This window comes from the organism of the source record quoted next, unplaced genomic scaffold, assembly GCF_019419815.1.
Source record: "Pyrus x bretschneideri cultivar Hongxiangsu unplaced genomic scaffold, Pyrus_bretschneideri_v1 Contig36, whole genome shotgun sequence".
In the NCBI taxonomy this organism is placed as follows: domain Eukaryota; kingdom Viridiplantae; phylum Streptophyta; class Magnoliopsida; order Rosales; family Rosaceae; genus Pyrus; species Pyrus x bretschneideri.
The window spans coordinates 886598-900767 of record NW_025999679.1 but is presented as its reverse complement, the minus strand read 5'-3'; the positions used below and the strand labels follow the sequence as shown (position 1 = coordinate 900767).

Genomic DNA, 14170 nt, shown 5'->3' with positions numbered 1-14170 from the left:
CGCAGCAGCCAATTTATCAGAAATTTCTTTAATTGAATTAAGGTAATCAGTCATTGAAGAGCCACCATTTTGGATTGTCTGAATCTTGGCACGAAGGCTGTGAACATGTGAACAAGAGACTCCAATGAAGCGTTTTTCCAGAGAAAGCCACAAAGATCTAGAATCATTCATTCCAACAGTCAAAGGAAGGAAATCTTTAGTGAGATTGGAATTTATCCAAATCATCAAGATTTGATCTCGCTCACACCAAACATCATACGTGGAATTGAGAACTCGAGTGCCAGTAGAATCACAGACAAACTGAGAAGGACAGAGGTCGGTGCCATTGATAAACCCTAAAAGCTTGAAACGCTTCAGAACTGGAAGAAATAGGCTACGCTAGGTGATGAAATTGTGCCAATTCAACTTAGTCAGAACCATACCGGTGATGTTCTAAATAGTGACAGAGGTAATCGGGAGGGGATTCAAAGCGTCAGCGGGAGGAATAGAGGTTAAGGATGAAGATTCAGTGCTTTACACCTTTGATAACCGTGTGAACCTTCAGTACTCCTAACACCATCCTAGAGTTTTTCCACCGAGCTAAAATTGATTTCTTCAAAATTAACAATGCTATACCACATGGCTTGGTTCAATGGAAGTACACTGCTGCTCGTCATGCTACTTTTCTAGTTTACAGTGACGGCGTGTGAGGGTGTGAGAACAAGACTTGTTAACATCACAAACACTTTGGAGGGAGGAGAGACCCTCACTCTTCATTGCAAACCGATGACGATGATCTCGGAGAGCAAGTACTCAAATCCAATAGTTTTTTTTACATTCCATATTAAACCTGACTTTTTAGGAAATACGGAATTCTTCTGCAGTTTTCGGTGGCCAGGTTTAGATGGAATTCGCTGGGCGGATATTTATAATTATTACAGAGATGATTATTGGTGTAGCGAGTGTCAATGGGTTGTATACAAAGGTGCCCCGTGCATGTACAACTTTCAGACCCAACTATTTGACAAATGTTTTACTTTCTAATAATCGCCACTTATCTTTGATTTGGTATGGTTGTGAAGTGTAATGCAATCCACATGCGGTACCAGATCGAAATAAATAAATAAAAGTATGGTTGTAATTGTGCTTTTATATTTTTGCTTCCACGTTTTGGTTTTGAATTTCCGAATTTGTGCTCTCTAGATGATTAGTGGTTGTGTGATTCATGAGTTTGGCTTTGAGTCTTTGATAAAGAGTCCAACAAGAAAATGTTTACAACGTCCATAAAGGGTCGGAATAGATGTTTTAGCAAGAATGTCTGTAACAATTTACAACTGGGATTTTTTTTATTGTTTGAGAGAGAATGGAGTTAGGAAGACTTGGAAAGAGACTATAAAAAAAATTATATGGAGTATTTGGAACTAATGAAAAACTTTGAGCAAAATCGAGTGCAATGACATTGTAGGATTCATACAGTTGATCTCATTGAGTAGGATAAAGCTTGGTTATTGTTGTGATAGAGAATTGAGCTAGGGTTTTGGGGAGAAAGAATATGTGGAGCAATATATAAGGTGGGGTGATGATCGTAGGCCCCTGAAACAAATATTTATCAGGAAAACAGTTGAATGATCCACTTTAATACTAGATATATTTTTTAAAGGGCTTATTAGCTAAAATTGTACATAATATTGTTATAACTTTTCACTTTGATCTCTAAAATTTAAAAACCAAAGAAGTGGTTCTTGAGATTTATGAGTTCAGTTCAGCTTGGTATTTACAGGTTCGGTTTAGTTTTGAGATTCAGTAACAGGTATGAACAAGTATGAAGATCGAAGTTCAAATTCTGTTTCCCTTTCTACCCTTTTCCCAACCCCAGTTTCTCCCATTCTTTCTAAAGATCAAATCCAACATATTGCGCGCGCGCACACACACACACGAGCGCTCGCAGCTCAGTGCTCACAAAACCAATAGAAAAACAATTACTATATGAAATTCAAAACCCCCAAATTCCAATTGATAAAATCAAAATCCTTCTAAAAATGACGCAAATAAATACAGGTAGGTGATTGATTCATCCATTTATGGACTTGGCTACCACCAATTAAACCCAGCCACGTGGCCAAACAAGTTTAAAATGAAATCGGTCCAGTGCGTATAACAAACTGGTACCGAGCTGAAACGCCTTAAAACGGTTCGGTTTTTGTCCGGAACCAAATAAACATCTGAACAAAACTGAACCGACCAATTTTTTTTCTAAAAAAAGGATTAAATTAAGAAAATTTTAATAAAAAGCTCTCGGTACTATTCACTTAAATAAAAAATCATATTTTTATACTAAAAAATCAATCATGGTACTATTTACTTTACCCTTTATTTTGTACTTATCGTGAAAAATCAAAGTTTTCAAAATTTTTTCATTAGTTTTCCTTTAAATTAAAGCGAAAAGTAAATACCGTGGTCATTGATCCTATTTCAACATTTTTCTGTAAGATCAAATAACGTTGTTCTCAGATTAATTTTTATACTGTTCCACGGTGCTGACATACAAACAAATAGTCAAAAAGTCAGTACCCACAAGTGTGAAAATTCTGCATGGCGATGGCATAGAGATGTCTATGACTAGAGGTCAAGAGTAGCTAGCGTAGAAATAATCACATCTGTTGGGAGAAAATGTGTAAGTTTGAAAAGGCACGCCAAGAAATGGAAAACAAATCAGGCATCTTCTTCTCTGTCTTTTGAGAAAATACAAGTGATTTTCTCATGTTTTTACACGTCTTGTACACCCTATTCGTTTTCGACCTTTTCTTGCATAGATTAAAAAAAATATTCAAGCAATCTAAACAAATATGAGTGTACAAAATAGTAAAAGAGAGTTCCGAGAAAGAAAGACCTGCCCTTCAAAAAAATAATAATAAAACTTATTTCATTTTCCGAAGAGGATTTTTCAATTTCGTTTTCTTAGTACTTATTTAGAGACCCGGTCAAATTTAAATTAGTATATATGTATGATCAGGCCGTGCCTCGATCACCTGATCACACGAATAATGGAAGAAGTGAAGCTACTTGGGTTTTGGCCAAGTCCGTTTGTTTACAAAGTGATATGGGCTCTACAGTTCAGGATTGTGAAATATGAGTACATAGAATAGGACCTTTCCAACAAAAGTGAACTTCTGTTGCAGTGCAATCCAGTTTACAAAAAGGTTCTGGTGCTTCTTCAACCGGAAAAATCGATTTCCGAGTCAGTTGTCATCCTTGAATACATTGAAGAAACTTGGCCAGAAAATCATCTACTGCCTGAAGATGCTTATGGCAGAGGCTTGGCTCGGTTTTGGATACAATTCTATGTATCTCACGTAAATAATTTCAAGTTTCAATTATGTCATCTGCTTTTCTCTTAATTATCTAGTTCAACTATATATTGAGAGACTTCTAATAATTTACAGACATGCTGCTCATAAGGGTTCAATTTTTCTCACTAGTTTAATTTTTAGTTTGTTAAGAACAAGACAAATCATTGTGATGACCAAAATTGGGGATTTTTCCTACCTAGCTTTGCCATCATGCCCTCTAGGATGAGGGCAGATTGACGCCCAATAGCTATGATTAGCATGCGCACGAATTTATGTTTCCCTATAAAACATAAGTGCTTAATCATATCCTTGTATACATCATCAGATTCCCAGTTTTCATGCATTTTTCGGATTAACTGCTGGAGAAGATCGACAAAAGACAATCGAATCAGTGTTGGAAACGGTGAAAATATTAGAGCAAGGGCTTGGAGACAAGAAGTTTTTTGGGGGCTGATAGAAATTTTTACCATCTGAATAAGTAGGGATAAAAACACTTAAAATACTTGCAAAAGAACAAGGTAGCTGTAGTATAAACAAATCAAGTAAGGTCGTTTCTATCGAGATTGAATGAATAATATGTATCTAAACTAATTCTTAGCTAATTTATTTGAAAACAAAGATTGGAAAAAATTGATTTTGAATTTAAAAATAATAAAAACGAATTTAATTAAAATGATTAAAGAAATTAGCAAAATAAAGAAAACAAAAGAAAATGGTTCTGAAAACCAAATTATAAAAACCTAGGGTTCCCCCATCCCCTTAACAATCCTATGTAGATTTACCAATTATTTATGAATTACCCATGCAACTTTGAAGGTTAGGTTTTCCTTATGCATATTTTACTTGTGGCATTCAAATTAGAACATATATCAAACATGCAATCCGTCTATGGCATTCATATAAAATATAAACATGCATGACTCATGACGCTTTGTGAAAACCCTTTGAAAAACCATGCAGCCCCTAAGATGTGGCATTTGCCCTAGGCGAAATTACAACTATTAATCACAAAAAGCAATACTCAATTCCCCGATGGCATTCCGACCGAATCGCATCCGATTACTTATCTAAACATCATAATGGTAACTAAGCATTAAGATATAGAGACAGTTTAAAGCACAGTGATTAATAATTCAAAGCATGCATGTATAATCATAAGCAATTAAATAAAAACTACATATTCATGCTAAGGCTCAAGGCATCGCCCTAGCAAACGAAAATTAGTTATGAACATTCATAAAACAAAATATTATTAAAAACATGGATAAAAAATACCTTGAAAATAAACTTGAATCGTCAAAACCTAGCAAAATATTGATGCGTTCTACCCCAACGTTGCATAGAGAACCCTAATGGCTAACAAGCCTTATTTACACTACTCTAATTCAAATCCTCCTAGCAAAAGGTCTTAGAATAAAACTAGGAAACCTAATAAATTGAAATAAAATACAAACATAATCCTAAATTAATTTGGTAAATTCGCCCAAAAATCTGCACAGCCACATTTTAGACCTAAATCAGCTCCAAAACTGGCCCAAAATAGCTGGATCTAAAGCTTCGACTATTCTAAACACTTCTCCAGAAGGCTATGAACCTATCTGAGGTCATCTTGGGCTCCAAAAACTCAATTTAAGCTTAAAAAAGGTCACTATTCAGCAACGCACACTGCTTCTTTATTTGATCACCAAAAAATAACCGCTTAGTAGAAAAATCCCAAATTTTGATACAAATAAGCCAAGAGGCACACGAACGTCCTCCGGTTTGAATCACTCCAAAATTCATCCATTTGATCACGTTTCGAATGTCCTATGTTGAAAATGTAAAGCAAAGTATCAAAATTCTACCAAAATAATCAATAAACTAATACTTAAGAATATGGTACAATATATAATATAATATTGACTCATCAGGGGTGATGGTATAAACTTGGTCGACATAACGCATGGATGGCTGGCTCTTTGGTTCGAAGCCATTGAAGAAACGGTGGGTGTCAAATTGCTTGAGCCAAGCACTTTGCCTCGATTGCATGCATGAGTTCAGAATTTCAAGCAAGTTCCTGTCATTAGAGACAACCTTCCTGACTGCCAAAAATTGGTTGCCCATAGGAAACACGTTAGGGAAATGCTTGTCCCTCAAGCCTGAGATATTATGTGGATTCAGTTTGTGTACAAGTAGCCTCATGACTATAATAATAATAAAAATTATGAGAAACTATCATGTAGATACTCTCTCTCTCCTTACCTCTCTCTTTTAGTTTATCTCAGTTCTAGTTTTGGATGTATTACCGGATTACAAGTTTTAATACATAATATTTCACTTTTATGTGTTAATATATTAGAGAAAGTTGTTAGGAATTAGAATAATTTATTGTCTCTCTCGTATCAGTATTTAATAAGTAAAACAGATTTTCCAATGACAGTAAATGAAATTGTCATTTTTTCTGTCAAAATTGGACAGAGCTTGTTGCAGTATAAGGATGTTGCTGTGAATCAACGTTGCTGGATTGCGACATAGTGCAGTTCAAATTGATATAGCTCGGTTTTAATTTGAATGTTGGAGTTTATAATCCATGTGTAATAAACGGTTAGGATTAAAACATCTAAATGGTGTAGAATGTGCCACTTGTCCTGATTAGTGGTGTTTTAAATTGATCCCGTGTAGTGCACGTGAGCTTGCTTACATGTGCAAAGCGTTATTTTTGTCCCTATTCACCCCATCATAGCTTATATATATATGCATGTGTGAATGAATGCTTCTGTAATTGAATCCACACCATACTCTCCATTTTCAAATTTTCATTGTTTTCTTCTGTTCTTCATTTTTCTAGAAATAACACATACAAAACCATCTAGAAATACATAAATCAACAGAGCTGCCATGTCATAACTTAATTTTTTGAATTTTTGCAATATTTTTGAAATCGTTGAATCGTTAAAAATTTTAAACTTTTATGTACTAACCACTTAACATTTTTTTTTTCTTAATTTTTGCAATATCTATAGGCCACGTTACATGTCTCTTTAGCATAAAATCATATTAGACAAGAAATTTGTCTAATGCTGCTCCGAAGGGGCATTTCTCCAGGTTTAGCTTCATGTTGTACTTTCAAGCAAGTTAAGCGTTTCCTTGAGGTGGACTATGTGGTCCTTCTTTTCCTTGATCTTGATTACCATGTCATCTACATAGACTTCCATCATGTCTCAAATTTTTTCTTTGAAGATTTCAGTTGACGAGTCTTTGGTATGTTGCCCCTGCCCATTTTTTTAGATCGAATGGCATAACCTTGTAGCAATACATACATGTGTCAATAATGATGGATGTTGCTTCCATGGTTGGTTCATACATATAGATGTCTGGTTCATATAGATAGATGTTTGGTTCATACATCTCTATTTAATTGTACCAAGAGTAGGCATCCATGAAGCTCAATAGTTCGTGACTCGCGATTGAGTCCACCAGTAGATCGATCCATAGGATTGAGTACGGATCCTTTGGGTAGGCTTTGTTTAGGTTTGTGAAGTCCATACACACACTTTCCACTTTCGATTTTTCTTTTGCAGCAGCACTACGTTCGCTAGCCATTTGAATGATGCACCTCAACGATGAAGTTGGTCTTTGAGCTTATTGATCTCGGCCTTTATGATCTTGCTCCCCTATGTTGCATGACTTCACTTGCGCTAGATAACTAGTCTGGCAGTTGGGCCTAGTGGAGGCAGTGGCAGAACATGAAGGGATCAATCCCGGACATGTCTTCTGCGGACCAAGAAAACACATCCTGAGCATGTCTTCCACAGACTAGGCAATTTCTTTCTCACGATCAGTAAGTTCTTATCAATTTTTACTTTTCGATATGGCTTGTCGGGATTGAGGCTGATGTACACGGCGCCCTCGTCCGCTTTCGACTCCAAAGTGTTGTCGTCTTGGGGATTGAGATCTAGGTCAAATTCTTTGTAACTTGTCTACTGGGCCCACCACTGTGATTTCTATGCTAACTCGTCAGGATGGTGTTGGAACTTTTTTCTCCATTCCGGATCATTTTCATGCTTTCGACGATGCAGTAACGGACTGCCGATTAATCTCCTTTTATTCCTTTTACTCCACCTAGAGTGGGATAGCAAAGTAGTTGATGGTAACAAGATGGAACAACCTTCATCTTATGTAACCAATTCCAGCCAAGGATGGCGTTGTGGGGAGTCAGGCAATCCATAACATGGGAGGTCACCAAGTGGTTATAAGGCTTCGTTGAAGGTGTGAAGGGTGATTCTCCCCTTGTTGATGCTATCAAGAATACCCATCTTTTCTGCGGCATCCTTGAAGATGACATTAACTCCCAATTTGTTGTCCACTAGGACCCGGCTGATCATGGCATTGGTGATTTGCACTTTGACGATGAATGGGTCGTTGTCGCGGTGAATGGAAGTCTTCCATGCCTCGATCAAAGAACATCAAGATATTAGCGTCAATAGCTAGCGTTTTATTGATTGAAGCCATCATTCGAGGTTTCTTGCAAGCTATCTTTCTTTCTTTCCTAGTGTTTCCAAATATTCTTACTCACCATATATGTAATTCACTCTAGGGAATGGTTCTTTGTCCAATTATCAGATGGGATGTAGGCATTGTAGTCTCCTAGATTTTTTTATGGTGTGTCTCCGATGAATGACATTGAGGCGACTCCTCAAGAGTCAGATCAAGGATTTCCATTGTCTGGATTGACACTTCTTTGAAGCGTGAAATGGCTTTTTACAGGTCTTTAATTCGTACCTTCAAGTCGACGAGTCTTATAGGTTCTTTAGCGAAGGGGGCTCTGTCAAAGGTCTTCCAAGATAGATAAATATGCATCACATATTCCTATATCTCGTACATGGCGGTAACTCTGTCGATCTCGGGGTTAATGTTGTGCATTAAAGCGTGTAGTTCATCGTGGCGTGATTTGGGGGGAATCCTTATTGGGGTAGAATGATTTCGTTGAGAGGAATATGAGATCGTTCCCAATGAAAGCGCTAATTGTTGGAACAAAATATGCAGACTGTCGCAAATGGTGGAAGCACAAATTCGAGCAATCTGCAAAACTGAGAACAACCATGAGCATGCCTAGGACTAGGGTGGGGTATGTCGGCCAAAATTCTCCGATAGTCAAGTTAGTAAGCAATTTTAGGCTCAAGCAGTGAGCAAGAGAATAGAGTACTAAGATTGCGTTACCAGAGATGAACACTAGATGGGTGTATTTATACCATGAGGAGAGCTTTTTAGAATAGAATTCTTGTTCTAAGCTGGAAGAATCCTAGGAGATATCTAGAAGTAGATATTGCGGTTCATACCAACTAAGTTGCTCGGACTTCACCTATTGCCCTAGAACTGGGTGACAGTGGCATGCTCTGTCTGATCCAGCTCCGCTTGAAGTTGTCAAATCCATGATCGGACTTGTGAGGTATTGATATTTGGATTAGCCTTATTCCGGCCCTAAACAATCATAGTCCCACCGTATATATATCATTTAGCTATGTACAAAGGAAACTACAACAAACTTGTCTAATCACAAACAAGTATAACAAACTTAACTATGCTGATTAGACTAACTAATAACAAATTTATCGTGACTTGCATCTTCATCTTTAGGATGCGAGTTTCTAAGGATTAATTTTAATTTCAAGTTGTAGAGACGGTCTTCATATCTTGAGTTTTCAAGACTTCGGCTAGCTGTTTGCATTTGTCATACGTCATCAGTTTGTACGCGTAACTAAATAGTGTGGTCACTTATCTTATTTCAACATTTTTCTGTAAGATCAAAAAACTTCCTTTACTTCCAACAAAAAAAAAAAAAAAAAAAAAACTTTCTTTCTGGACTTTTTATGTTGTTCCATGATGGTGAAATACAAACAAATAGTCAAAAAGTCAGTACCCACAAGTAGGAAAATTCTCCACAGTGATGACATACAGATATCTACGACTAGAGGTAAAGATTGGCGTCGGGAATAATCACATCTTTTAAAAGAAATTAGGTGAGTTTGAAACGGCAGCCCTTTTCTTTTTTTGGGTACACAAGCCCATTGTTTTCTCACGCCAAGAACTGGAAAACAAATCATGCACCTTCTCCCTGTCATTTGAGAAAATACAAGTGATTTTCTCATATTTTTACTCTTCTTGTACACCCTATTCGTTTTCGACCTTTTCTTGCATATAATAAAAAAAATTGTTCAAGCAATTTAAACAAATATGAGTGTACAAAATAGTAGAACAGAGTGTGAAAATTGTTTCTCTTAGTAAAATTTTAGAATGAGTAATTAATCACTTTATTGGACGCTAAAGAACAGTGATATTATCTGCAAACCACACATAATGGGCAGATTTTTATAATTTTGCTACCCTAAAACAAGAAAGACTGGCTCTTCAAAAAAAAAAAAATATATATATATATATAATTAAAAAAATAGAGAAAGAAAGAAAGACCCGTCACTTTCTTTCATTTTCCAAATAGGATGACTTCGCAATTTCATTTTCTTACCATTTATTTAGAGACCTAGTCAAATTTAAATTAGTATATATGTATGATCAGGCTCCTGCCTCGATCACCTGGTCACACGAATAATGGAAGAAGTGAAACTACTAGGGTTTTGGCCAAGTCCGTATGTTTACAGAGTGATATGGGCTCTAAAGCTCAAGGGTGTGAAATATGAGTACATAGAACAGGACATTTTTAACAAGAGTGAACTTCTGTTGCAGTGCAATCCAGTTTACAAGAAGGTTCCGGTGCTTCTTCACCGGGGAAAACCGATTTCCGAGTCGGTTGTCATCCTTGAATACATAGAAGAAACTTGGCCAGAGAATCATCTGCTGCCTGAAGATGCTTATGAAAGAGCTTTGGCTCGGTTTTGGATACAATTCCATACATGTCAGGTGAATAATTTCAAGTTTCAATTATTTCTCATCCGCTTTTCTCTTAATTAGCTAGTTCAACTATATATTGAGAGACTTCCAATAATTTACAGAAAAATGCTGCTCATATGGGTTCAATTTTTCTCACTAGTTTAATTTTGTAGTTTGTTAAACAAGACAAATCATTGTGATGACCAAATTGGGGATCTTTCCTACCTAAGTAGCTTGTCATCATGCCCTCTAGGAGTTCAGATTGACGCCAAATAGCTATGATTAGCATGCGCACGAATTTATGTTTCCCTGTAAAAGATCAAAATAAGTGCTTAGCCATATCTTTTTATGCATCATCAGATTCCCAGTTTTCATGCATTTTTCGGATTAACTGCCGGAGAAGATCAACAAAAGACAATCGAATCAGTGTTGGAAACGCTGAAAATATTGGAAGAGCAAGGGCTTGGCGACAAGAAGTTTTTTGGGGGTGATAGTATAAACTTGGTAGACATAACGCATGGATGGCTGGCTCTTTGGTTCGGAGCCGTTGAAGAAATGGTGGGTGTCAAATTGCTTGAGCCAAGCACTTTGCCTCGATTGCATGCTTGGGTTCAGAATTTCAAGCAAGTTCCTGTCATCAGAGACAACCTTCCTGACTACCAAAAATTGGTTGCTCATATGAAACGCGTAAGGGAAATGCTTGTCCCTCAAGTCTGAGATATTCTGTGGATTCAGTTTGTGTATCTGCAGCCTCATGACTAGAATAATAATAATAATGAGAAACTATCATGTAGATACACTCTCTCTGCTTACCTCTCTCCTTTAGGTGATCTTATCTCAGTTTATATTCTCCAACTGCGACTGCCACCACTACCCCCGTGGTCACCACCACTACCGTGTTAAACGTAATGTTCTTTCTCCCTGTTAGTTGTATCAATTGTTAAGTAGAGTTGTGTCACTTGAGAAGAGTTGTGTTTAGGAAGAGTTGTATCTCTTTAGATGTCTAGGGTCATGTCTGCAACTCTTGGAGCTAATCCAAGAATTAAGTCTGTTATGAAAAGGCCTGAACGTTATTAGAAATAGCCAATAAGATAGCCTAGTGTTGTAATCAATTTGAAATCAATAAAGTTAGTTGATAAAGCTTCAGTTTTTTTGTTTAAAACTCCGTTCTATATTTTCTTATATCCATCTTCCTCCAACAAATTTGGTATATCAAAGCCAATCGATCCCTCCGTTGTGTTAGTCATGGCATCAAGTTCAAATTCCTCAAACATTGGAAATATTCAAAATTAATTTAATGCCTATTTTCGATGGAGAGAATTATGAATATTGGTGCCTACAAATGAAGATCTTGTTCATCTCTCAAGATCTTTGGGATCTTGTACAAGATGGTTACGAGGAACTGGAAAAAACATCAACCAGAAAAACGACATTGGAAACGTAGCAAGCACTTAAAGAAAATAGGAAAAGAGATGCCAAGGCTTTGTTCCTAGCTAATTCAACACGGAGTAAGCAAAAATCTCTTTCCAAGATTACTTTCTGCAACTACATCAAAGAATGCTTGGGAAATACTCAAAATTGAGTTCCAAGGGTCACAGAAAGTGATCTTCGTCAAACTCCAATCCTTGTGGCGAGAGTTGGATAATTTACCAATGAAGGATAATGAATCCATTCAGGTTTTCTTCACAAAAGTTTCTGGAATTGTTAACCAAATAAGAAGTTATGGGGATGCAATTCTAGACAAGAAAATTGTATAGAAAACTCTACGCAGTCTACCACCAAAGTTCGATCACGTTGTTGCAGCAATAGAGGAGTCAAAAAGGTCTCGCTACACTTATGCTCCATGAACTATTGGTAATTTGGAAGTACATGTAAAAAGGATTAATAGGTCTATAGACCAATCCTTGGAGCAAGCCTTTCAATCCAAACTGGATTCGAAGGAGAAAGAAGACAAGCAAAAAGGAGAATCTCAAAAGTCTCAAAACAGAAAAAGTAAATTTCATTGGCCGAAGCATTATAACAAGGACAACTATAACAACGTACAACAATCAGCAAGGACGCAGCCATCAAAACAACCAAAATGGTAACTTTGTCGCTGAATGTTATGTTTGTAAAAAGACAGGGCACAAAAGTGCAGATTGTTGGTATAAGTGTACTCGATGCAGAATACCCAACCACTCTCAAAGAGATTGCAGATATCAGAAAAATAATGAAGCCAATTTCACAGAAAATAATGATTCTCCAAAGCAACTATTTTATACATGTCTCAGCACTCGTCAAGAACCACAAGATATATCATACATAGATAGCAGATGCAGTAACCACATGACGGGAAACAAACAATGTTTCGTCAAATTTGAAGAAAATGTGAATTCACAAGTCAAGCTCGGAGATGGAAAGCTTCACAACGTGGAAGGCAAGGGTATTATCTCTTTTCAAACTCGAGAGTGTACACCAAAACAAATCTATGGTGTGCTATATGTTCCTAATTTGGCACAAAATTTATTAAGTGTAGGACAACTCCAGCAAAAAGGCTTCTCTGTTAAATTTGATGATGACCACTGTGTTATTTCTGATAAAAAGAATAGCACTGTAGTAGCTAAGATAAAAAAAGACGGCAAACAAGTCTTTCCGTTGTTCATTGCATCAAAAGAAAACTATGTTTTGGAAGCTGAAAATATAGAAGAATCACTATTGAAGCATATGAGGTATGGACATCTAAATCAAAGAAGTCTACACTTCTTACACCAGAAAAATATGGTGGTTGGGCTTCCTTTAGTTCAGTCTGAGAAAGAAGTATGTGAAGGTTGTATTTCTGAAAAATTTCACCGCTTACCATTTTCACAATCAACATGGAAAGCAAGAGCCCCTCTTGAGTTGGTACATGCAGATATATGTGAACCGACTCGAACACAATCTTTTAATGGCAAGAAATACTTTCTTTTCTTTGTTGACGACTATAGTAGGATGATGTGGGTTTATTTTCTAGAACAAAAGTCAAAAGCCTTCTCTTTTTTCAAGCAATTTAAGGCCTATGGAGAAAAGAAAAATGGATACAATCTGAAGACGTTGAGAAGTGATCGTGGTCGAGAGTTCACATCAAATTAATTTTCGGAATTTTGCGAAAGCAATGGAATCAAAAGAGATTGATGGCAAGCTACACTGCACATCAAAATTGTGTTGCGGAATGAAGAAATCGAACCACTATTGAAATGGCAAGAAGCATGTTAAAAGCAACAGGTCTACCAAATGTGTTTTGGGCTGAAACAATTCGTACATAAGGTGTTTATTCTCAACAGGTCACCTACCAAGTCTGTCAAGGATATGACTCCTTCCGAAGCATGGCATGGGTTTAAGCCAAAGGCTGATTTCTTTAAGATCTTTGGTTACATAGCATCATATTCCTTCTCAAAAGAGAGAAAAGTTTGATGTGGGCTATAGTGACAACTCCAAGGCATATAGATTGATTGATCCAAGAACTAATAAGTTGGTAATTTCCAGATTTGTTATTTTTTATGAATTCAAGGTATGGAGATGGGAAAACGAACAAGGTGAAATATCGAGATTTTTTTATGAACCAGAAACATCAAATTTAGAAGAAACTATGTTACTCCAAAGTCCAATTCCGAGTGCAAGAACATCTGATCCTAGTTCACCAGATTCAACTCCAAGACTAAACGCAAGAACGGGTTTATTAGCGGACATATATGAGTCGTGTGATCTTGCTTTGAATGCTTTGGAGCCTCAAAAATTTGAAGAAGCAGTGAAAGAAAAAAATTTGGCAAGACACAATGGCAGAAGCATTCAAGAATGACATGATGAAAGAATATGAGATGACTGATTTGGGCTCTATGTAGTATTTTCTAGGAATTCAAGGCCAACAATCAGAAAAAGGGATTTTCATGTATCAAGAAAAGCATGCAAAAAATCTCTTGAAAAGGTTCAATATGTTGAATTGCAAGCCAATGGATACTCCA

General features: G+C 36.7%; 1 protein-coding gene and 1 pseudogene across 1 annotated transcript; both read left to right on the top strand.

The window, feature by feature from the left end:
- The first annotated feature begins 3023 nt into the window (after nucleotides 1–3023).
- Nucleotides 3024–5471, top strand: LOC103955361 (annotated as a pseudogene).
- Nucleotides 5472–9880: 4409 nt separating this feature from the next.
- LOC103955337 (probable glutathione S-transferase) lies at nucleotides 9881–11339 on the top strand. Its single transcript, XM_009367213.3, has 2 exons — nucleotides 9881–10223; nucleotides 10554–11339. The coding sequence occupies exons 1-2, from the start codon at nucleotides 9915–9917 to the stop codon at nucleotides 10908–10910; spliced, it is 666 nt and encodes a 221-aa protein (XP_009365488.2). The 5' UTR covers nucleotides 9881–9914; the 3' UTR covers nucleotides 10911–11339.
- Nucleotides 11340–14170: the final 2831 nt, after the last annotated feature.

Coding starts and splice junctions, on each gene's coding strand:
- LOC103955337 (XM_009367213.3), top strand. CDS start 9,915: ATGGAAGAAGTGAAACTACTAGGGTTTTGGCCAAGTCCGTATGTTTAC. Junction 10,224..10,553: donor TACAATTCCATACATGTCAG/GTGAATAATTTC, acceptor ATGCATCATCAG/ATTCCCAGTTTTCATGCATT.